Raw genomic sequence first — 23,093 nt, 5'->3', positions numbered from 1 at the left:
GAGTGCATGTGTGTTGCGAGAGAAAAGCTGTCTACTGTTTGTACCACCAACATGCTCTTAAGTCAAGAGTATTTTTATTTCTTTTCTATTTTCTGTAGCCATGATATCGTTTGGAAACTCAAAGAATGACGAGAATGATAACTCATTGTATGGTTACAGGTTATTATGTTTTACTCTTGTTATTATGTCTTAATGTGAAGTTTAGCGGCAACGTTTATGTACAATAGTATATTCCTGACATAATCATAGAGGTAATAGGTTTTGTTGGACATGTGTATTCATTATGGTTTTTTTTTTTGTTGTCACTTTGGTTTACAATTTTAATACAATTGCTTTTTCAATTTTCATTGCATACAGTGAAGTAAGGCTGGTTTGAAACATCTTTTCTTTGGAAAAGGAATGTGATGATATACTTTTGTTTGCGTGTCAAATGATTTTATAATGCACCTAAAATCCTTTTAAACTTTCATTTTTTTGGATGGTTTGAGAATGTTCAAAGGGGATTTTTAGGATTGAAATGTTTTTTTTTTTAGTATCCTTGTATTTTGTTCAATCTCTTGCTCTGACGACCTAAACATGTGTTCATTATATTGTTGAGATCTAATGTCTTGATGAAGAGTGATATTCTGATGTATTCTTTGCAGTGTTTGAGCTATTTGAGCAAAGTGGAAAAAGGCAAATACCTCATTCATGTTTTGTTCCTTCTTTCAGAGCAACATTTCTTCGCCATTAGCGGTTTGTCCAGAGTTCATCCTCCTGATGTGAATTTTTGGGATTATTTTGGTCTGATGGGAGCCAGAAAAAAAGTGATGTAATTACAAAAATGCTTGAGTACGACTGATTAATACTGTACATGTAAGAATAAACAATATATGAAACCCTGGCATTTTTCTGATTTAATTCCATAATATTTCCTTGTATAATTTTATTGATGCTACTTAGAATCACTCATTAGGAAACAGAATTTACATTGCGCTTTATATTCTACCACGCAAACAACTAGACATGGCATGGAAGGAGACTTCTTGATTTAACCGTACTATAGATTATACGTTCTGTAGTTAACTGATTCAACCATTCACACATCACACACCAAAACTGGAAACTGAACTCGCCCTGTCCCCCGTCTACTGCCGAAGACGGCTGCAATAGGCACCAGGACCCCCGCGACCCTTGTGAGGATTAAGTCGATCCGAAAATGGATGGATTTTTGAGTGGTCACATGTTAATTTGATTTTAGCCATCTCTTGTCATTTTTCTCGACATCGATTAAGCCCCCCCTGTACCAGTGAGACATTAAATAATCCTGGAGTCATATATGTCTGGAAAAAGTCTGGACGTGACATGTTGAGAAACTCACAAACTTAATTTTTAAATCATAGAATTTAATGTAATAGAAATATTAATAAATTAAATTAGAAAGCTAGGATACTAAGGTTTGCCTACAATATGATGATTAATTTTTTTAAAACAGAGTTGTTTTTCATTAAGGTACCTAAATGTGTCGATAGCATATATTCCACTTCAATAACCCTGCCCGACTTTCTTTTCTTTACACAGTTAACTTTTTGCTAAGTGACATTACAGGTTTTTAAAATGCTTCATACAATAACCGTTGGTCCACCAGCAAATCAAATCAGGAGAGAATCAAGAGGAGCGTACTCGTCCGCGTCCGAATGCGTGCTCGTTCACGTCATGTCCAAACGCACGTTCACGTGAACGTAACGAGTGCGTCACTCGCGCGCTGTTTCACTGTTGATGCGCCTACCTACCCTGAAAGATGTTTCGATTTCAGGTGAGTAACCCGAATATTAAATGCTGTGTTTCGGGAAATAGCTCACATTTTAAAAATGAACACTAATGGCAGTTATATAAGGAATCTTGCGACTGCCCCTTTGGCGGCCTGTGAAGCCAGCCCACTTGCCTGCTGTACTGAGCCGCAGGAGGAAGAACAGCGCGGCACTGTCTGCCTGTGCCTGTGCACCGTGGAGGGTTACGTCAGCTCTGCTTTTCCCCTAAATCATATGGTTACCCAACCTCTGTTTGTCGTTGGTAAATGATGCCAAAACTACACAGGGTTGGTCAATTTTAGGGTTGATATTGGAGGTCGTGCGTGATGCAAGATAACGTCAGGATTAGCATTGTTGCTAATGGGTTGTCCTGTGTGGTGACAGACAAAACACCCAAAGAAAATGCACAGATTCTCACTGTCTTTACTATTTGTAGCCTCGTGCTCAGGTAACCGGGAAGCCACTAACTTGGAGGTGAAACTGCGGTCACACCTTGGACGTACATTTTAACTCCGCGTTAGATAAAATTAATGGACGTGCTCAGTCATCGCAGACACCGTTATCTAACCCGTCGTTATCCCAATATTTTCCATCTTGTTGGCAATCTTCGTGCTACCATTAATTACGCACGGGAGCTTTAGTTGTTTCAACAAATAATTATCTCTCACATTTAAAACACGAACTTGTTAGCTTAATGCTACCCACAAGAGAAACGTAGCTAGCAAAGCTACAATAAATTGGCAAAAGTAGCTAGCCTACCCTAAAGCCCCTACAGTTGGGTAGAGCCTTAAAAGAAAGACAACATAACCTTTTGGGTGTGATTGTACTATAAAAAAAAAACATTGAAACCTACATCTTTGGATAATCATGCTTCTCACTGTTAATTGTAATGCAGATGACTAATGCAGTGGCAGCACTCTGTTATTAACTCAACATTATTTACTAAGATAAAGTAATTATATATTTGGTCGTCGTTCTCTTCTAATTTAGCGGGTTTTTTAAAAATGTAATGTCAAATGAATTATTTAAGTAGACCACAAAAAATTTGCTTTATCAAGAAATCAAATTGCAAATTGCTGTGATAAATAACAACTTGTAGTTATATTTTTCCAGCTTCATCTGTCTTCTCTGTTTTGCCTAAATTCCTTACACACACACACACACACACGCGTCTCATTTAATTCGATTGCTGCCAAAATCATGTTACTGTGTCGTGCTATATCAGCTGTTGGTGTTTGCAGAGTTGTGATGTCTACTTTAGCTCTTAACTGTTATGTGTGTGAGTGTCTGTGTCCTTAAATTGAATGTTGGAGGAGCTTCTTGGGTTTACACAGTAATTCCTGGCAAGTACAGTAAATATTCCCATCCCCGGAATTCTATAGAAAGGAATATCCTTCACCCGTAATAAAAACCTATGCATTAACATTTTGACTACGATATTACGTGTTACCGGAAGTTGCGTAAGCGGAAATTCCACTACCCGTAACCCGGATGAAGGTGTAATGCCGCGGGAGCTTAAATACACGCAAAGCCCACCCGATGCGACGGAAAATACTGACGCTGAAATAAGTTTTCACTTCACGTTTCTCGATCATCATATTCTAAACGACGACGTGTGAGTTTTTATTGCCGTGCGTTTTACTGTAATTGTGAATGATTTTAACTTTATTCACTTACGTCCTGGAGAACGCGGCACGATCTTAAAAGCAGCACCCACTCGACATGACCGAAGAAACGTGTTCGCTTCGCCGTTTTCATTCATCGGATTCGAAACGAAGACGTGTAAGCGACTTTTTATTGGCGTGCGTTTTACTGTAATTGCGAAAGATTTTAACTTTATTCACTTACGTCGTGTAGATCATCGCATGAAGAACTGTTAACGACTGGAGCGGAGCGAGTGAAATGCATCCGTTTGAGCGAGGCTGGACACAAAGTTAAAAAGATCCAGCAGACACTTGGAGTCGGGAAGACGCAAATCTACGAAACTTTAAAAAACAAGGCATCGATTCAACTCCTGATGACAAGCCACCATCCAGCAAGGAAGCAATGCAAATGGCAACAAAAATCCTTCAGTATGCACGAGAATTACCAGACATCGGTGATCAACGGGACAGTTGCTTGCAACTAGCAAGAAAACTGTATGACACGCAGGCAAACATTGTCATAAACCAAAGAATGCATCCAACAAAACAATCCAAAATACACATTTTTTTCCCCCAAGACAGAAAAAAAATAAACATTAAAATACTGTACGTATTTTACTGTTGTGATTTTTTGGGATACACCTGTGTTACAGTTTTTGTTATATAAACAGTTTTTGGACAGTATATTTTTTGTATTTTATTGATTGACACATGGGCGGCCCGGTAGTCCAGTGGTTAGCACGTGGGCTTCACAGTGCAGAGGTACCGGGTTCAATTCCAGCTCCGGCCTCCCTGTGTGGAGTTTGCATGTTCTCCCCGGGCCTGCATGGGTTTTCTCTGGGTGCTCCGGTTTCCTCCCACGTTCCAAAAATATGCATGGCAGGCTGATTGAACACTCTAAATTTGTCCCTAGGTGTGAGTGTGAGCGTGGATGGTTGTTCGTCTCTGTGTGCCCTGTGATTGGCTGGCAACCGATTCAGGGTGTCCCCCGCCTACTGCCCAAAGACAGCTGGGATAGGCTCCAGCACCCCCCGCGACCCTAGTGAGGATCAAGCGGTACGGAAGATGAATGAATGAATTTCAATTCCATTCTCTTGTCTTATTTTCCAGTCCCTGGATGAAGACTGTACGTTGGAAGAGGAAGATGACGGATTAGCAGAAGAAGAAGAGGATGACATTGACCAGTTTAACGATGACACCTTTGGGGCTGGGGCTATAGGTTAGTTATGCTGTTTAGTACATCGGTTAATTACCCACCTTGGAAAAATGTACTGTGCTTTCTGGACAATAAGCCCTTATTTTTGGAAGGAAAAAAAAATTAAAAACCACTTGTGCACAATTGAATACGAAACATTTTAATTAAAAATAAAAACTAAATATATAACAGTTTTTACACAGTAGCAAGGCTCGAAATAAACGCTTTGTGAACATTTAAAATTTGAGAAAAAAAATACTAGAAAGCACCATTAAGTGTCTAGATTCTAGAAGGAAAATCACATGTGCTAAATTGAACCAGAACCAAAAATTAACTTGCGTCTCGGTTTATAGCAGCAAGTAGGAATGTTCTAATTTTGAAAGTATATTAATATAGTATGAAATATTTAGAATTGATTTATATTGTTACTTGTTTCTTTCATAATAGAGCCCTACAGTGCCACCTGTTGGTCCCAAACCGAATCTAACAGATGTATTGTATAACAAACCACTAGTTTGGATTATCTCTTTTTCCAGATGATGACTGGCAAGAGGAACATAAGCGCCTTGCTGAGCTTGATGAGCGAGATGAACTTGGAGAGGGACTTGGGGTAGGAGTTGGGGTGAAAGATGAATCAAATTTCGGAGCATCTGAGGATTCATCATCTACCCATGTCACATCTACAGCCGGCCAGCTTCCCTTTCACTCAGCGTCGTCTTTACCCCACCACTCCTCTTCCTCTGGTAGACATCAGTCAGGTTCGTGACATCAAAACAAATGTCATTGATCTGTAAATCTTGAATACCATTTTACATGAATATGTAAGGCCCGGTAGTCCAGTGGTTAGCACGTCGGCTTCACAGTGCAGAGGTACCGGGTTCGATTCCAGCTCCGGCCTCCCTGTGTGGAGTTTGCATGTTCTCCCCGGGCCTGCGTGGGTTTTCTCCGGGTGCTCCGGTTTCCTCCCACATTCCAAAAATATGCATGGCAGGCTGATTGAACACTCTAAATTGTCCCTAGGTGTGAGTGCGAATGGTTGTTCGTCTATGTGTGCCCTGCGATTGGCTGGCAACCGATTCAGGGTGTCCCCCGCCTACTGCCCGAAGACGGCTGGGATAGGCTCCAGCACCCCCCGCGACCCTAGTGAGGGTCAAGCGGTGAGGAAGATGAATGAATGAATGAATGAATGAATATGTAAATCTTGTTTTTAAATTTCAAGTTTGAAGAAGTTGAGTTAGAAATAATTGGTTGAACTTTGAAATGGATCTTGTATTTAAGCTAAAATGGAACAAATTATGGGAATTTCACTTTTTAATTTGTTTTACATCTCTGGAGTACTTGTCCATCCACCAAGTCTGAAATTACACTAACACTTTGATCTTTATGAGATGCCTTTTTTCTGAAAATATGACAATGGCTTTCAGCAAGTCATTGTGAATTTGGCCTTGTGACATCACGTACTTGTTTGCTAGACATCGACACAATTCTCATCATTTTGGCTCTAAACACCAGAATGGATTTGAATTGAAACCAATAAGTTGGTCCTTAATTGCAGACATACTGCTTTAATTCTAAAATATTTACATCCAAATCAGTTGAACAGTGTAGATATACAACAGCTTGTATAACCGCCTTCCACCTTCGAGGGACCAAAAGTAATGGGACAAATGAAATCAAACATTTGGCTTTTTAATCCTCTTTTGCAAATCCTTTGCAGTACGTTACAGCCTGAACTCTGGAATGCATAGATATCACCAGACCCCGGATTTTGTTGCTCTGACAGTCCTGCTTGTTCTTGCGGCATATTCACTTCAGTTTTGTTCTATATTTGTGGCTTGTTTCCAATGCATGGCTTTGCCTTCTCTGGGAACAAGCGTTTCACATTTTTCTGGGTGAAAACCTGAAAAAAAAAAGTAAAAAACGTGGGATATTTTTGATAACCTAAACCGGCTTCCCCACAACTTTCACTCTGACTCCTTTGGTGAGTAGCTAGGTTTTCTGTTTGTTCATGAGTGTTCTCTGAACACACCACTGAGCCATGCACAGAGCAGTTGTATTTGTATTGAGAGCAAATTACAAACAGTCGGGCTGAATTTACCATTTAGGTGACTTCCAAAGGCAATTACAATTGCAATTCCAAAGGCAATGACACTGAATTGTATCGGGGTATCAGAGTCATGATATCAAAAATATCATTTTTGTTTCCCTTTACAATTATGAGCTGCTTTGTGTTGGTCTATCACTTACAATCTCAACAAAATACATTTAGGTTTGTGATTGTAAGGTCAGAAATTGTGATCAAATTCAAGAGGTTTAAATATTTCTTTCAAGCACTGTATAGAAGCAAAAGACTGGACCTTAACCCTGTATTTCTCCTGTCAGATGTGGAAGATGGAAGAAGGGAAGGTGACTTGGCTGAATCGCTGGCAAGACTTGTCCTGGAAGCTGACCCGGCTATTGCAGGAGTCGGAGCAGCAGAAAGGCCTGTTTTTCCCCCAAACCAAAGGTTGGGGCATGAGACAAGGCCCAGACTCCTGCACCAAGCTTCCCCCGTTTCTCATTCACCTCACCCACACCAGCACCCCCAGCGGCACCAGCGGCCTCCTGGGTCCTCCGCCTCAGGTTGGGTGTAAAAACAAACATACACAGTCTGTTCTTAGTTCCCGTGTCATCCATGACACTTTCATTTTTGGAAAATAGTATGATGTTAAGATCAGAAAATGTACTGGTAGTTTAATTCTATAACCTGCTTGACTGAAAGTTTTTTTTCTATCGCAGGCCAGCCTCCCTCATCAATGCTCACCTACCAACAGCAACAACATTTACTTCGTTCATTACCTGGTAGCATTGGCCAGGTTAGTGTTTAATTCTTCTTCTTATTCAAATTGACCGGCAGCTTCTTCACTACCAATAGAGCCGCTCCCGTCGTTTGAATTTTGCGATAGAATAGGAAGCTGCTAACACCAAACATCAGCATACCTGCTATCAGAAGGCCGATAATGTAGATGTCTTCAACATCCTCAACGGACAGTATTTACAGGCACACCATTCTCCGCTTTCTCCATTGATCGAGGGCGTATCCGGCAGTAAATGTCCCCGAAGGGGCAAGTAGGCTCCACACTGCCTGCTCTTTTTGTAGAAAACATTTTGTTGATTGCATCGAGAGACCAGCCAACTAATTCCATGGTTCTTCGGATGAAAATACCGTAGGAGGCTCGGAAAAGTTAGACAAAGACAGCACAAAGACTAAGTGGCGAGCAAGGAGAGGGTGGGGGGAGGCCAGGGGCTGAGCAAAAATCGTCCACCTTCGTCGAGAGCCAAGCAGGAAAAAATTGTGTCTGAATAACTGCTCCAATTGAAAAACGTTCATGTAAAATTGAAAATCCAAATTGTTATTCCAGAAAATATTTGCATTTTGCACATAGAAAACTGATTCACGATTCCATGTTGATGAGAGCATTAAAATTGGGAAAAATAGGACAAAAAAATAGAAGAGGAAATACAGAAACAATAAAAAATGCGTGAGTAATCACAATTAATTTTTAGTTCATTTGAGTTTATTATGGCAGTTGCGTTTTTAATTAGATTAAATATTTTAATCGACAGCTCTAATATATATATATTTATATACTGTGTGTGTGTGTATCGATGGATGGCTAGATAGATAGATAGATAAACTCCTCAAAAAATCAAAGGAACAAAATATTCCCTTCAATTTTTTGAGGAGGGCAACATTGTTGGCCTTTATTTTATTTACTCATGCCGTTGCAGCAGCTTGTTCATTTGATGAAACTATATATAGTCGTGATCATGTTTTCCCCCCCCCCCCCCCCCTCATCGCTCTTAGATGAACTCACGTAATATCTGGGAGAACAGTATGGGTTTTGGACCAGTCAGTGGTTGCCCCGGATTAGTTCCACACATGGAGGTGAGTCATTTTTTCTTTTCTTTCCTTTCCTTCAAAAAATGTATGTATTTATTTTTTATTATTAAATTTCAACGAAATATTTTTGACCACTAAGACAAAACAAACACACTCCCTAGAGCGCCAGGGTGTGGATGTATATAATCCAGATACAAACCAAAAGTTGTAAAAATATCACGCTTAAGGGTAAAGTATGAGCCTTAATGGAGACTTCTTCTTACTTTTTTTCTTTTCTGATTGATATAAAAATGATTTATTAGATATAAACACATAACGGGGTAGGACTAGATACGTTTTTAACTTCTTCCTACTCCCTTGAACATAATAACTGTGTTGAACGAAGACTGATTTCTTTCTTTTTACTATTTTATCTACCATATTTTCTGTCAAATTATAACTATATGTTTTATGTTCAATAAACAAACAAACAAACAAACAAACCCTTAACACGTCTCAATAGGAAGAGTGCATACTTCAGATGGGACAGCATTTGTCAGAAAAAGACTTAAATTGTAAATTATATATTTTTTTTCTCTGTCTGCAATTCTTGGAAGTGAACAAAGTCAGGATAACAAGCTTGGATATTGTTATTCTAATTATAAATATTAGTTGTTGATTTAAGAAATTCACTCTCCAAAGGCATTGATGTCAAACATACGCCCCGAAATTCCAACCCAAATTAGGGTGCAAAATAGAACACATTATCTGTAATTGACTGATTTGCAACAAGATGGTAATTAATGATTTTTTTCAGTATATACTTTCAGTTATTTATACTAAAACATTGAGAACATTTTAGACTTAGTTGTTATTCATGACTTATTCGGCCTCCAATATACTGCACTCGAAGGGCCCAGTTGACATTGTGGTGATTGAGGCCCCTGAAATAAAATGTTTGACACCACTCCTCAAAACCAATCTGGCACAGGTTATTTGTGTTATTAGATTATGGTTATTTTTTTGTTTTAATACCCTGTACCTGTTTTTTGCTGCCTCTTCAGGATAGTCCATTAATGTCAATAATAAAAGAGGTGGGACTTCCAAAACGTCCGTCTCAGGGGAGGAATGACGAAGCACGGGATCTGTCAGAAAGGGTTCCACCTCCGCGCTCGTCTTCTCCCGTGATTGGCTCCCCTCCAGTAAGGGCAGTGCCGATTGGAACTCCACCGAAGCAACCATTGGGTCACTCCTTAAACCATCAGGTACAAACTTTGAACAAGACACTGTCTTAGGAACACGCACAAGTCCACATGTATGAGCTAAATAAAATATTTAGTGACAGAAATTGTCGAAGTCATGTGATAATTTGGATGCGACTGTCTTTAGCTCGCCAAACCAACCTATCGTCACATTCATATTTTTTGTTCTTGACAGACTCTTAATTTATCGAGAGTCCAAGCAGCTTTTCACAATCCCGTGGTATGAGTTCACTACCGTCTGTTCTATTCGCACTATAACTTTCTTCTTTTTCTGTGTTTTGAAGATTCATCATCCCACCGCAGTTCACGTGAGAGCCCCGATCCAACACCGATACCCTCCTCCTTTTCCTGAACGTTTGTCACCCAACACTCTCCTCAATTTCGCTGTGAGTTTTTTTTTTTTACCCACCTTCTCTTGATGGGGTTCAATGTTTCTCTGACATTATTCAATTTTAACAAAAAAAAAAGTGATGTCGGAAAATAATCAATTACTACATAACATCGACGTTCCACTCACATTGTTTTGCACCCGAGTCAGAGTCACTTGATTTTGAGTATCTGACGAAACCAAGTCCCGATCTAATACCCCAGTAACGCATTACTACGCAATTCTGGAACTTAGTCCCAGAGGACCTTTTTGACCGCATTATTTGGCTCCACTTATTTATGTGAGTCAGTCTTTTCCCACATGAAGATCGTTAAATCCAAGTACTGTTTCACCATGACTGATGAGCATCTGGAAATCTGCTTGAGGCTGCCCATCAGCAGCTACTGTCCGGACTATGCATCCCTGTCTGATTTAATTCACTGCAAGTCGTCAGAGTAAGGTCATTACAAAACGTTTATTACAAATAAAAATAATTCAAAATATATATATAATGTGTTTTTCATTTTTAACTGGCGGTAGATCATTTTGACTCAGCCATGTCATAAGTAGATCTCAGGCCGAAAACGTGTGGGCACCCCTGCTGTAGATACTCCAACTGGGGACACGGTGCGCCAATGCTATTTTGTCATTGTGGGGGGGAAAAAAATCAATCAATCAATGTAGCCTTTTTTACAGTACAGGGTGACCCAAAAAAAAAAAAACGGGCCCCAACTCTAATTCGGGGCCCGTTTTCCGAGTGATTCAGAGTGATCAGTCTCAAGACTATTTTGAGTGGGCACCCCATAGCCCGGACCTAAACGGAGAAAAAAGGCCAAAGACCCCTAGTGTTTTGATGTGATGTTTTGAATATAATAAACTAGTTATGGCCAAAGTTTCATTTCATTCGGACAAAACACTAAGAAACGGGGCCTAATTAAAGTTTTTTTTTTTTTGGTGCCCGAAATTCATATGGACAAAGAACCTGATCAACTTTTTATTTAGTTAACATTTCAATTGTTTCATCTTGTCACTTTCTATAATAAATAGACTATAATATATGCCCCATGTTTTTTTTTTTGCCTCCCCTTCATGACCCTCCACCACAAGAACTCACCACTGTGTCGTGGACCATTTTCTCCAAGAGTCAGTCCAGTGCTGTCACAGATTCAACGGGCCCAGCTTCTCAACTCTCAGGTCAGTAATACAGCTACAGTAAATATTCTCTATTCTCGGGCGATGTCAGAGCCGGCATGTCATTCATTGTATTGTCTCTCATCATTGTATGAGGTAGGCATTAGCGTGAAGGATCTTGCCCAAGGACCCACACTGGATGGTGTTATGTGCTCATTTTTTTTCCCCAAGTGGGATTCGAACCACCGTCTCCCGTATGCCAAACCAATGCCTTACCAACTGAGCTATCCAGCCGCTTTTTCTCTTTTTGGTTGCATACTTCGTTTTTCTCAAGTTTGCTTTGACCACAGCAGTCTGTTTCTGTATGTTTGTTGAAGAATAACGAGACCCCGGACACCAGTGTTCGTTATGTGCCGCTGTATTCAGAACTGTCGGCCGTACAAACAAGCGCAAGCACTTCCCCCGTGCTGCTGGGGCAAACCATTCTGAAAGAGGGGGGATTTCACTTGCGCGGAAGAAGGACCAACTCTCTCTCTCTCCATACACACACATCTATATATACATACACGCGCACAATAGCATGGAAAACTAATTGTCTGGAGATGGGTAATGAAGCCTGGTACTAAACTTTTTTTGTTGTTGTTTTTTTTAACTGCAGTATCAATAAGCTATAAAATTTTGAAGCATTGGTACTGACAACAAAGATAATTAATTATAAAGTGATTCAACATTTTATTAGCATAAAACATGTGCCATTCATTTGTATTTAACAATACAACAAATGCACTGTAGAACAATATAAAATAACACAGTGAATGACTAACAATGAACCCCTCGGGAATAATTGGTTGATAGTAACAAGTCAGATTCCTGACCTCAACCCAATTTGGATGCTGCGGCATGACGTTCAGAGAGTCATTCAGAATCAAAATGATCTTTATTGGCCAAGTATGTAGAACACACAATGAATTTGTCTCCAGTAGAGGCTACACTAGTATCATCACATAGAGAGCCCAAGAATATTGCCTAAATTAGTTGGGGGGTTTGTTGTTTTTTTTTAAGAGAAACGTTCCAAAATTTATCCTGACTATTGTGTGGGTCTGAACCACAGTCAAGATTTGGTTGAGGATATTGCTGCAAGGATGCTCAACTAAATCTGATTTATCAACTTTATCCACCCTGCTTTGTGTTGTGTTCAATAAAAACATGGATATGTGTAATTATTTGGTTTATTGTTGTGATGAGAAAATGAAGACCAGATCATACTTTATGAGCATTAAAAAAAAATCCAGTTAATTCCAAAAGGTCCCTGTGTTTTTGTTGTTGTTTTTTTTTTTCGTGCAAATTATATGCGTATAATGACCGCGCTGTATCTACTGACCTGTATGACTTTAATTACATCACACACTTCCCTGTTTTTAGGTGGCTGGAGTTCCCCGTGGTGGTCCGGTGCCGACTTTGTTACCAGCTGGTGGCGGTTTCAGACCATTTTTCGGTGGCCCACACCCAACACTCGGTCATCGAATGGGCCCCCCGCATCCTCATGGTCATCCCAACCACATGCCACCAATCGGGCACAACGCCACTCATCTCCATCCTCAACACCGGCGCATACTTACCCAACGCATGCAAAACCGGGGCGGGTATGTTCTTGTCTGAAGTGCATTTGTATTTTCAACAATACCAGGTCTCATAAAACCAATCCGATTCATACCATTTGATTGCCATGAAGAGACCGAAGCAGAACCGGAGGGGACTGGCGCAGCAGAGACCCATACAGTAACTTGATGACTCAGAAAGAGAAGGAATGGGTCACCAAAATCCAAATGATGCAGCTTCAAAGCACCGACCCTTTCCTGGATGACTACTACTATCAGGTTTGTTAGGATGTTAGTGTATTCTGTGTTGAAACTTTGAATCGTCTATTTTGTATTTATTTATTTACTTTTAATTAATTTCATCACATTGTAAGCATAAATGGCTTAACACGGTGTGTGTGTTTTTTGTTTTTGGCAACAGTTTTTCCAAAAGAATTTGCTCCACATGTGTGACATCATACACAACTTCAGTGAGCATTAATTCAGATTGAATTACTTTCCTTCCATTCCTACAGTCTAAATAAAATACCAAGTCTAATAGCAAACAAAAGAAAAGGTCAACCAGGATTTGATTATGTTCAATCTCAAGGGTTCCCACTGTGAGAGAAAAAAAATGGCGCGCATTTATGCCGTCGAATACGATCGAAGTCCAAGCCAATTAAACGACGCTTTAATTTTGTATCATGATTCTCTGATCATAGTCCATCCTTATATTTTTACGTAGCACTACTACGAAAAGATGGAGAAACGTCAGGAAAAAGAGAGAGACAGCAGTAAAAAGGAGCACACTACCAAGCTCATCACTCCACAAGTTGCCAAGATTGAGCACACCTACAGACCAGGTAAATGTGAACACGAGCAGAACCGGAACATGGGCCTGTCCTGTGGGTACACTCACACTCTCTCCCACACTAATGTCCCCTCGGGAAACAGGCACGGCAGTTATACCATCTTAATTAGTTTAATTACCGTATTTTCACGACCATTCGTCGCACCGTATGGTTGGGCGCAGTCTCATTAATGGATGCTATTTCTGTATTTTACACATAGACAAAACGCGCTGTATCATTGGGCGCAGTCTTAAAGTGGTAAAACAAACGCCAACCTATATTTAATTGAATACACAACAGCAAATAAACTTTGACTTATAATTTTGTGGCTCTAACACGTTCCAAAAGAAGTTTGGACAGGGTCTTGTTTAAGACTGTGTGACATTGTGTGACAGCTTCTTCCCTCTAGCCATTAACTCCTTAAACAGTCACTGACATAGTCACTCTTCTTGCACCACAAAATGGTACTACAAAACTACTGGTTACTCTAAAATGGTTCAATGATTTTGTTGTTTACGATGATACTAGTGCAGCGTGTTATACCGGAGACAAATTCCTTGCGTGTTCTACATACTTGGCCAATAAAGATGATTCTGATTCTGATTCTGATTCATTGTCACGTTGCGAGGTGGTGGAGGACCCCAAAAAAGCAGGCAGGGGACAGAAGCAGGATATATTTGAAGAATTGTATTTAAAACAAGAAAACTAAATCCTAAACAAAGCCCAAAGTAACAAACAAAAACCATGGCAGAAACTAAAAACTCTCAATAACAAAAACAGGACCGAATCTAAAACATAACAATGAACTAAACATGACTGAAACAAACATGAAAGTAGCAAGAAGCAACAGCAACCAACAAAGCGTGACAGTAGCAAGAAGCAACAATGACCCGACACTGAGTGTTCGGGCTGGGAGTCCTTTTAAAGCCCGAATTAAACACAACTTAAACAGGTTGTGCAGCTGCCAGGGGAGCCCTACAGTGCCACCTGTTGGTCCCTAAACCGAATCATGACAGACATCACCTCTTCTTTTGACGACATTCGATCAACATTTGGTAATTTAGGACACAAATTGTTGAAGCTTTATAGGTGGAATTCTTTCTCACAAATGAAGACAGGCCTGGATGATTGCTTTTCCTTTGCTTTATTATGCGCTTTGTCCATTTTGGAGAAAATGTAAGACTTTAATGTGTGTCTTATGGTCGTGAAAATACGGTAGTCATAGAGTACTTACGACAGATCTGTTATGCACACTCTCCAGATTGCAATTCTTTATAGATATACAATAATTATGAGCTCTATTTAATGCATTTGTTTTTTTCACAGTTCAATTTGCAGGCTCTTTGGGTAAATTGACAGTGTCAAGTGTCAACAATCCACGTAAAATGATTGACGCAGTAGTGACCACGCGCTCGGACGACGAGGTACGTTTCATAGTGTGTCTGCGTGCACTTCTCTTCGATCAGTCACGCCATCGTTCGCAGTTGGTAGAGCGAGACGAAGAGCCTTGCTTTGTCCTCCATATACATTAGATACACACCCATCAATCAAAATGATGGGCACCCCTCCAGGAAGCAAATCCACTCGGCTGTGATCATTTGAGGAACGTCATCAAAAAGTTCAAAAGATGCACAGATAATTTTGCACCCAAATGGATGGCACGGTGTCTGTTTTATTCATTCATTCATTCATTCATCTTCTGAGCCGCTTCATCCTCACTAGGGTCGCGGGGGGTGCTGGAGCCTATCCCAGCTGTCTCCGGGCAGTAGGCGGGGGACACCCTGAATCGGTTGCCAGCCAATCGCAGGGCACACAGAAACGAACAACCATTCGCACTCACACTCACACCCAGGGACAATTTAGAGTGTTCAATCAGCCTGCCACGCATGTTTTTGGAATGTGGGAGGAAACCGGAGCACCCGGAGAAAACCCACGCAGGCCCGGGGAGAACATGCAAACTCCACACAGGGAGGCCGGAGCTGGAATCAAACCCGGTACCTCTGCACAGTGAAGCCCACGTGCTAACCACTGGACTACCGGGCCGCCGTGTCTGTTTTAGTGTTGATGAAATAACAAATTGTTAGTTCCCTTCGGAAACGCCATCTTTCATATCTCGTTGAGTCATTTTTCTGACATTCTATATGTTCTCATGACCAGGAGAAGAGGGAAAAGCAGGTTTGGAATAAAAGACGACAGATTCTCTACACGGTGGAAAAGGTAAGATGGCAATTGGTTAACCTTCCACATTTTCACCCCCCCCGAGTGCTGAAAGTATATTTTTGCTCACCCTCTCCAGATTTACAGTTTGCTGCTCGAGGTTCAAGACTTTGAGAAACGGTTTGTCCATGCACCAGAGGAGGACAGGGAGGCTTTACTGGAACAGCACAAAACCAATACCATGCAACTTTGTAACTCGCTGCAAGAGAAGGAGTGGGACGACAGGTGGGGATAATTTACAGGGTTCGGGACCACGACCGACCATGAATAGAAAACAATTTTGATAAAAGCCTTTTGAATAGTCGTGAAATGTATAGACTTGCTTCTATCATTCATTTGAAACCCAAGTGACTCCATATTTTCGGCTTGGCATTGGTAGAAACCATGGTCACTATATAAACTGTTCAAGGTTTCTTTGTTTTGGGTTTTTTAAAATCCCAAATCTTTTTCTTTTTTTTTCTTAATTTGAAAAAGAGATTTTAAAACTAGGGCGGCCCGGTAGTCCAGTGGTTAGCACGTCGGCTTCACAGTGCAGAGGTACCGGGTTCGATTCCAGCTCCGGCCTCCCTCTGTGGAGTTTGCATGTTCTCCCCGGGCCTGCGTGGGTTTTCTCCGGGTGCTCCGGTTTCCTCCCACATTCCAAAAATATGGGTGGCAGGCTGATTGAACACTCTAAATTGTCCCTAGGTGTGAGTGTGAGCGTGGATGGTTGTTCGTCTATGTGTGCCCTGCGATTGGCTGGCAACCGATTCAGGGTGTCCCCCGCCTACTGCCCGAAGACGGCTGGGATAGGCTCCAGCACCCCCCGTGACCCTAGTGAGGATCAAGCGACTTGGAAGATGAATGAATGAATGTATCTCCACAGCCTTCCTGTGTGGAGTTTGCATGTTCTCCCCGGGCCTGCGTGGGTTTTCTCCGGGTGCTCCGGTTTCCTCCCACATTCCAAAAATATGCACGGCAGGCTGATTGAACACTCTAAATTGTCCCTAGGTGTGAGTGTGAGCGTGGATGGTTGTTCGTTTCTGTGTGCCCTGCGATTGGCTGGCAACCGATTCAGGGTGTCCCCCGCCTACTGCCCGGAGACGGCTGGGATGGGCTCCAGTACCCCCCGCGACCCTAGTGAGGATCAAGCGGTAACGAAGATGAATGAATGAATTTTAAAACTACCTATATGCCTCAAAGCCAGGGGTCACCAAACTTTTTGAGAGTGAGAGCTACTTCTTGTGTCCTGATTGTGTGAAGGGCTACTAAATTGATACACGTCTAAAATAACATTTGTACAAATTACATTTAATAATATTAGAACATTAGCTAGCTAGATATATACTGTAGCTAGCTAGTTAGATAGCTAAATAGGTAGCTATAGAATCTATAATACTGCCCATGTTTGCATTTTTAAATCATAATTTCTACGAGCAAATCACAATCCTAGCACTGGCGGGCTACTGGTGTGGTCCTCACGGGCTACCTGGTGCTCGCGGGCACCACGTTGGAGACCCCTGCTCAAAGCGATACCATGTACTTTAAGTAGTGTTTTGAAAACAAAGGCTTCAAATTAAATCTTTCTCAGTTTATGTTCCAAGCCGACAGAGCAAATGCGGTTGGTCCTTTCACTAACACTTTGCCACCCGAAGCACAAAAATGTGTTTTAAATAAGGCTACTGGGAAAATAGTAAATTATATTTTTATGTATTGGGAAGCAGCGCTAGCTCCCTCCTATCAATGGCTGCACAAAAATAAATGTGCAATATTTTTAGTGATCCTCAGATGGGCGCGTGTTTCAGAAAATTGTTCTGTTATACAAATGGTGACTTGCGAATCGGTGATAGTTGACCGTATACTTGATTGAATGAAAAATGTGAACTTGCCTACATAGTGCGTAGCACGCACTAATGATTCTCCTCCTGCTCTGTGGAAAGGGTGAGTGATGAGCGCTGTGTCATGATCATGTCGGTGAGGAAAGGCAAGCGGCTCATCTCCAGGCTCATCCCCTACCTACCCCCCTCTCACGCTGCCGCTGTTGTCATGGCAATTGCCCGCAACCTTCCGACCCTGGCCAAGAAGGACAAGCAGGACCAGGTGATTTAAAACATTTTATCAGCATATTGCAATAGAATAAGGGTATCAAAGGAGTGGCCCTCCAGTCCAAAACGCACCCACTCGGGTTGGAATTTGAAATTGAAAAAATACTGTAGCGTGTGTTGTGTTAAGAGTTCCATCATTTCCAGTTTTTTTCCAGTTAAGAGTATGATTTTCTCTACTGAATCTTAGACTGAATAATCTGTCTGCTAGTTTGGTTTTTCAAAATTGGACATTCAACAGGGTGCTAGCCAGACATCTGTGAAAAGTGTCATCGATCACCCAAGCACTTACTGTCTGTGTCACTCTTAGGTTAGCCTAGCATTTAGCATAGGTTTCCCCATCTTTTCTTGTTCATCCCTTCGTGAGTATGACATTCGTCAGACGTTTATACGCCACCACACAGGTGAGGATTAATTACTTATAAGCAACTCCAAAACCTTTTTAGGCGCAATAGTAGCCAGCCGAAGCTGTTGCTAGCTAGCTGCTTTTGCATAAGGAGTACAAAGGTTCATTTTTGCGAGTTTGTTTATTGAACATAAAACATATACAGTAATAATTTGACAGAAAATAAGGTAGATAAAAAAGTAAAAAGGGCGTAGGAAGAAGTAAAAAACTTATCTAGTCCTACCCCGTTGTGTGTTTATATATACTAAATCGTTTTTATATCAATCAGAAAAGAAAAAAGTAAGAAGAAAGAAGTCTCCATTAAGGCTCATACTTTATATAATAATAATAATAATAATAATAACCGTGATGTTTTTACAACTCAGGCCAACAATATCACTTTTGCCTTTGTTTTTTGACAGTTAGTGTATATACACATCATGACTTGTATATTTCTGCTCTTATTAGGTGCTGTGCTGGTTAGTGGAGCCAGTCTCAGCAGTGATCATGTCCATGTCGAGCGCCGCCCTCACAGACTTGCTCCAGGAGCTTCAGGGCAGTGAAGGTCAACTTGCTACAGTACTGCACAACAAGGTACACACAATTGTATATAACATGCCAAGACTCAACTGATTACGCATTAAATGCTGCACGATAATGAATGGGACTCCCACATGTTGAATTAGACAATAACTATACTGTAGGATTATTATCATCTTGAATTTCAGTTTTTAATCTTCAATTATTTTTGTCTTGGTAAAATGGAGTGAGCCCACGGTCTTATCATTGCATAGATTTTTTTTCAAACACATTCGTAGAGTGAATTATACATTTGTAAATAGTTTTACTACAATAATGTCTCAATAGTGCCTCTTTGTCCACTCTGCAGACGGACAGATCTGTCTGTCTTTACGTTTCCAATCTTTGCTTTGGGGAGTGCAAGGGGTCTTAAGTTAAGTTAAAGTCCAAAGTTTTCAAAACACTGAATTTATGAATTTGGAAATAATACCTTAAAAAAAGAATCTATCTATCTATCTATCTATCTATCTATCTATCTATCTATCTATCTATCTATCTATCTATCTATCTATCTATCTATCTATCTATCTATCTATCTATCTATCTATCTATCTATCTATCTATCTATCTATCTATCTATCTATCTATCTATCTATCTATCTCTCTATCTCTCTATCTCTCTATCTCTCTCTCTATCTCTCTATCTCTCTATCTCTCTATCTCTCTATCTCTCTATCTCTCTATCTCTCTATCTCTCTATCTCTCTATCCATCTATCCATCTATCCATCTATCCATCTATCCATCTATCCATCTATCCATCTATCCATCTATCCATCTATCCATCTATCCATCCATCCATCCATCCATCCATCCATCCATCTATCTATCTATCCATCCATTAAATCAAGTCTTAAATTTTATGAGGTTATATAGATTTTTAAGATTGGCCGTCCTTACATTTCACCATTGGAATCTATTTGAGTCAACAGTATTTTAATACTGCCAGTTAAAAAAAAAAGAAAAAAGTCTACAACAGGTTAGCACACAAAACCATATACATAAACAGGGTGAACAACTTTACACACAAAAGAATTTTTTTCGTGTTGGGCCACCTGCTGCTGCTTCTCCTCAAACTGCCCCTTATTAGGTGGAATACCCCAAAAATAAGACCGCTTGGTCAAAGGTGGCACTGGCCAGAGCGGTCCTCTTTCAAATCCATTTTGCCCAAGTTGGTTGAAATGAACTCTTGGCCGCCTCGCGTCTGTGTTGAAAATGGACATAGTACGTCACATACAGATGGATCAATGAGCAGAGGCAGCGAATAAAATAAAAATTTAAAAAAACACGTGCCCACACACAGTGTGGGACGGGACTGAGAGGCATACAGCACAACCAGCTTTCTCAACCAGATGGATTGAATTGTGTACAATTGTTTAACTGTCAACCTAAGCATAATTTACCTGCCAACACAACCGTCGGTCACCAGACTGACTTGCGATGTGTAAATCTTTTAAGACGGAGGACGAGTGCTCCTCTTCCTGTCAGCTTGAAGCAACATTAAGTCACTCCCTCCCCCATACAAACATGGTAAACACGCACGAGGTAAGCGGCGCATCACAATCATGTATTGGCAGATTATACGCGTAAGACAGACTTGCTCGTGAAATGGGCGTCAGTAAGTACCATATTTGCGTTCTGTGTTCCCAAAATGGGTCCCGAACGGACAGACGGTTCCATTGCAGGGGCGGAATAGCCATCTCTGGTACTGCACTGCCATACTTGTAACAGGCCACACAGGCTGAATGTGTCATTTTGTTTCTTTTCAGTTTGGTGTGACGCTGCTATATCTGATCTTGAGTGAAGGAGAGAGAATGCAAAGCTCCGACCCCAACTGTCAGCTCATGGATGACAATCGATGGTGAGATGGATCCCTTCTGAGATGTCACTTTCATTGCTCTTATTTGTTTGTACTCTTGTGTATTACATGTTACCCCTTTCTCCTTCTCTAGGACAGAGCTGGTGTTTTCTGTCACCAGGGAATTGCTCAGCATCCCCGCTTCATCACTTTCATCTCCTCTCTTCACACCCACCAACCTGATCACCCTCTTTTCACGCTTCATTGACCGACAGCGCTTGGACTTGTTAGAGGAAAAGCTACAGTGAGTCAGATCCAATGTACACACCACATGGATGGAGAGCTTAAGGTTTTCATTCGCATGCGTATGCCTGGTTTGGTCAAGTCAAGTCAACAGTATTTATAGAGCACTTTCAAACAGCCATCGCTGCATATAAAGTGCTGTACATGGAGCAATTTAACGTGCACAATAAACAGTAAGACAAATCGGTAATAAAGGCGGTAGAAAGCACCAAACAGTAAAACCAAGAACAAATCTAAGTCATGCTGAGTCGAATGCCAATAATACAAGTGAGTTTTGAGGAGGGCTTTGGAGATGGGCAGCGAGGGGGCTTGCCGAATGTTCAGTGGGAGGTCATTACAGATATATATATATAACCGTAGAGAGACTTCCGCGCAAGAAGGACCAACACAATCAACATAGCCTGACTGTGTTAGGGGGAGTGAAATCCCCCCTCTTTCAGAATGGTTTGCCCCAGCAGCACGGGGGAAGTGCTTGCGCTTGTTTGTACGGCCGCCAGTTTTGAATACAGCGGCACATAACGAACACTGGTGTCCGGGGTCTCGTTACTCTCCAACAAATGTACAGAAACAGACTGCTGTGTTCAAAGCAAACTGGAGAAAAACGAAGTATGCAACCATGGTTTAAATCCACTCTAGGCTGAGTACTAGTTGACCTTAGATGTGCACTTTATAATGTTATATTGCTCTGTTTTGATTTCATTAAAAAAAACAATACCACCAAATCTGCCCAACATTCCGCATCTCACTAACAATTTCAGACATGCGTAAATTGAGTTATGATTTGTGTCACAGGATGAGTAAAGCTCATAAGTCAAGGAACCACTGCATTATTTTTTAAGAAATCTCCTTTAGTGGACATGATTTTTTTTTTGTTTTTCCATCACTCCCAATTTCTAAGAAAATATTTTCTGTTTTTCTCAGGATCTCTGACTTGTCCAGGTAGAAGTTTCTACATCATCAATCCAGCCCACCCCACACTTGAAGACCTGTGTGTGTGGGGGGGGGGGGGGGGGGGTGCTCACATACACACGTGCATGCACGCACACGCGCGTAGGCGCATGGTATTGAGTCTAGGAAGGTGTGGTTATACCTTTTCTAAGTTGACATCATTGGAGACTTAAAGTTGTCTCAACCTTAGTCGAGTAATGAAAACAAATTGCAGCGCTTCGTACTCGACTCCAGGTTCAAATGTTGGTGCGGACACTTAGAGGTTGGTTGTCAACCTGCTCCTCATCAAAAGTGCCTTGGGATAAACTTTTATTTGACGCTTTATACATGAATAAAATTGGCTTAATCATAGAAACCGAGCGTTGAGTTGGTTTTGTTTTTTTAGTCTCTCACCGAAATCTAATGTGCGCATCTTGGGGGAAAAAAAAAAACATTTGATGAGACATTACTGCCAGTCACTGAAAAAGCACTGCATCAATTCGGAAGTAAGGCTCAAAATGAAGATTCAACCATCTGGCAGTTTTCATTCATGCTTTTTATACTCAATAGAGTTAAAATAAACTGATATTCAAGCAGATATTTTGTCTTAAGACTCTTTAAACATTTTTATTTGGATTGGTTGAGAGGATAATTTTGCACACTTGATTTCTGTTTTAGTGAGAGGCCCAAGGGAAGACCCTGTATAATGTCGGTAAGGATCCAGGAATTTCTTTTCACTTTGGTGACAAAATGGGGGCATGCTATCTGTGAAAAGTCCACAAAGGTGCACAATTTCATGCTGATTAATACTGTGATCAACTTTCCAGAGACGTCCGTCAGGTGTTTCTTGTCCAAGTCCAACAGTAATATAAACAGAGCCGAGGTCTTTTGGGGTTCAGGGGTCACTCCTTAAGACTTTCTATAACTCGGTGGTGGCCTCGGCCATCCATTCTGGCATTGTCTGATGGTCAGGCAGCATCTCAGCCCGGGACAGAAAGAGACTGGAGCGACTGGTCAGGAAGGCCAGTTCTGTCCTGGGTTGCTCCCTTGACACTCTGGAGGAGGTGGGCAACAGAAGGATGCTAACTAAGCTAAAAGCTACGATAGACAGTCCCTCCCACCCTCTC

The 23,093-nt window shown here is 41.1% G+C and overlaps 1 protein-coding gene and 1 long non-coding RNA gene across 2 annotated transcripts; both read left to right on the top strand.

The window, feature by feature from the left end:
• The first annotated feature begins 1,645 nt into the window (after positions 1–1,645).
• Positions 1,646–22,404, top strand: patl1 (PAT1 homolog 1, processing body mRNA decay factor). Its single transcript, XM_052083768.1, has 20 exons — positions 1,646–1,795; positions 4,544–4,652; positions 5,165–5,386; positions 7,011–7,250; positions 7,407–7,483; positions 8,476–8,556; positions 9,555–9,755; positions 10,037–10,138; positions 11,227–11,313; positions 12,673–12,893; positions 12,983–13,127; positions 13,573–13,690; positions 15,005–15,102; positions 15,836–15,895; positions 15,975–16,120; positions 17,815–17,974; positions 18,830–18,955; positions 20,708–20,799; positions 20,891–21,040; positions 21,961–22,404. The coding sequence occupies exons 1-20, from the start codon at positions 1,781–1,783 to the stop codon at positions 21,980–21,982; spliced, it is 2,472 nt and encodes an 823-aa protein (XP_051939728.1). The 5' UTR covers positions 1,646–1,780; the 3' UTR covers positions 21,983–22,404.
• On the top strand, positions 1,805–3,660 carry LOC127612968 (uncharacterized). The gene is made up of 2 exons (XR_007966023.1): positions 1,805–3,405; positions 3,477–3,660. It is a non-coding gene; the product is annotated as an uncharacterized LOC127612968 (long non-coding RNA).
• Positions 22,405–23,093: the final 689 nt, after the last annotated feature.

Source organism: Hippocampus zosterae, chromosome 13 (genome assembly GCF_025434085.1).
Source record: "Hippocampus zosterae strain Florida chromosome 13, ASM2543408v3, whole genome shotgun sequence".
Lineage (NCBI taxonomy): Eukaryota > Metazoa > Chordata > Actinopteri > Syngnathiformes > Syngnathidae > Hippocampus > Hippocampus zosterae.
Note: the sequence above shows the minus strand (reverse complement) of the source record. Positions and strands in the feature narration are given on the sequence as shown.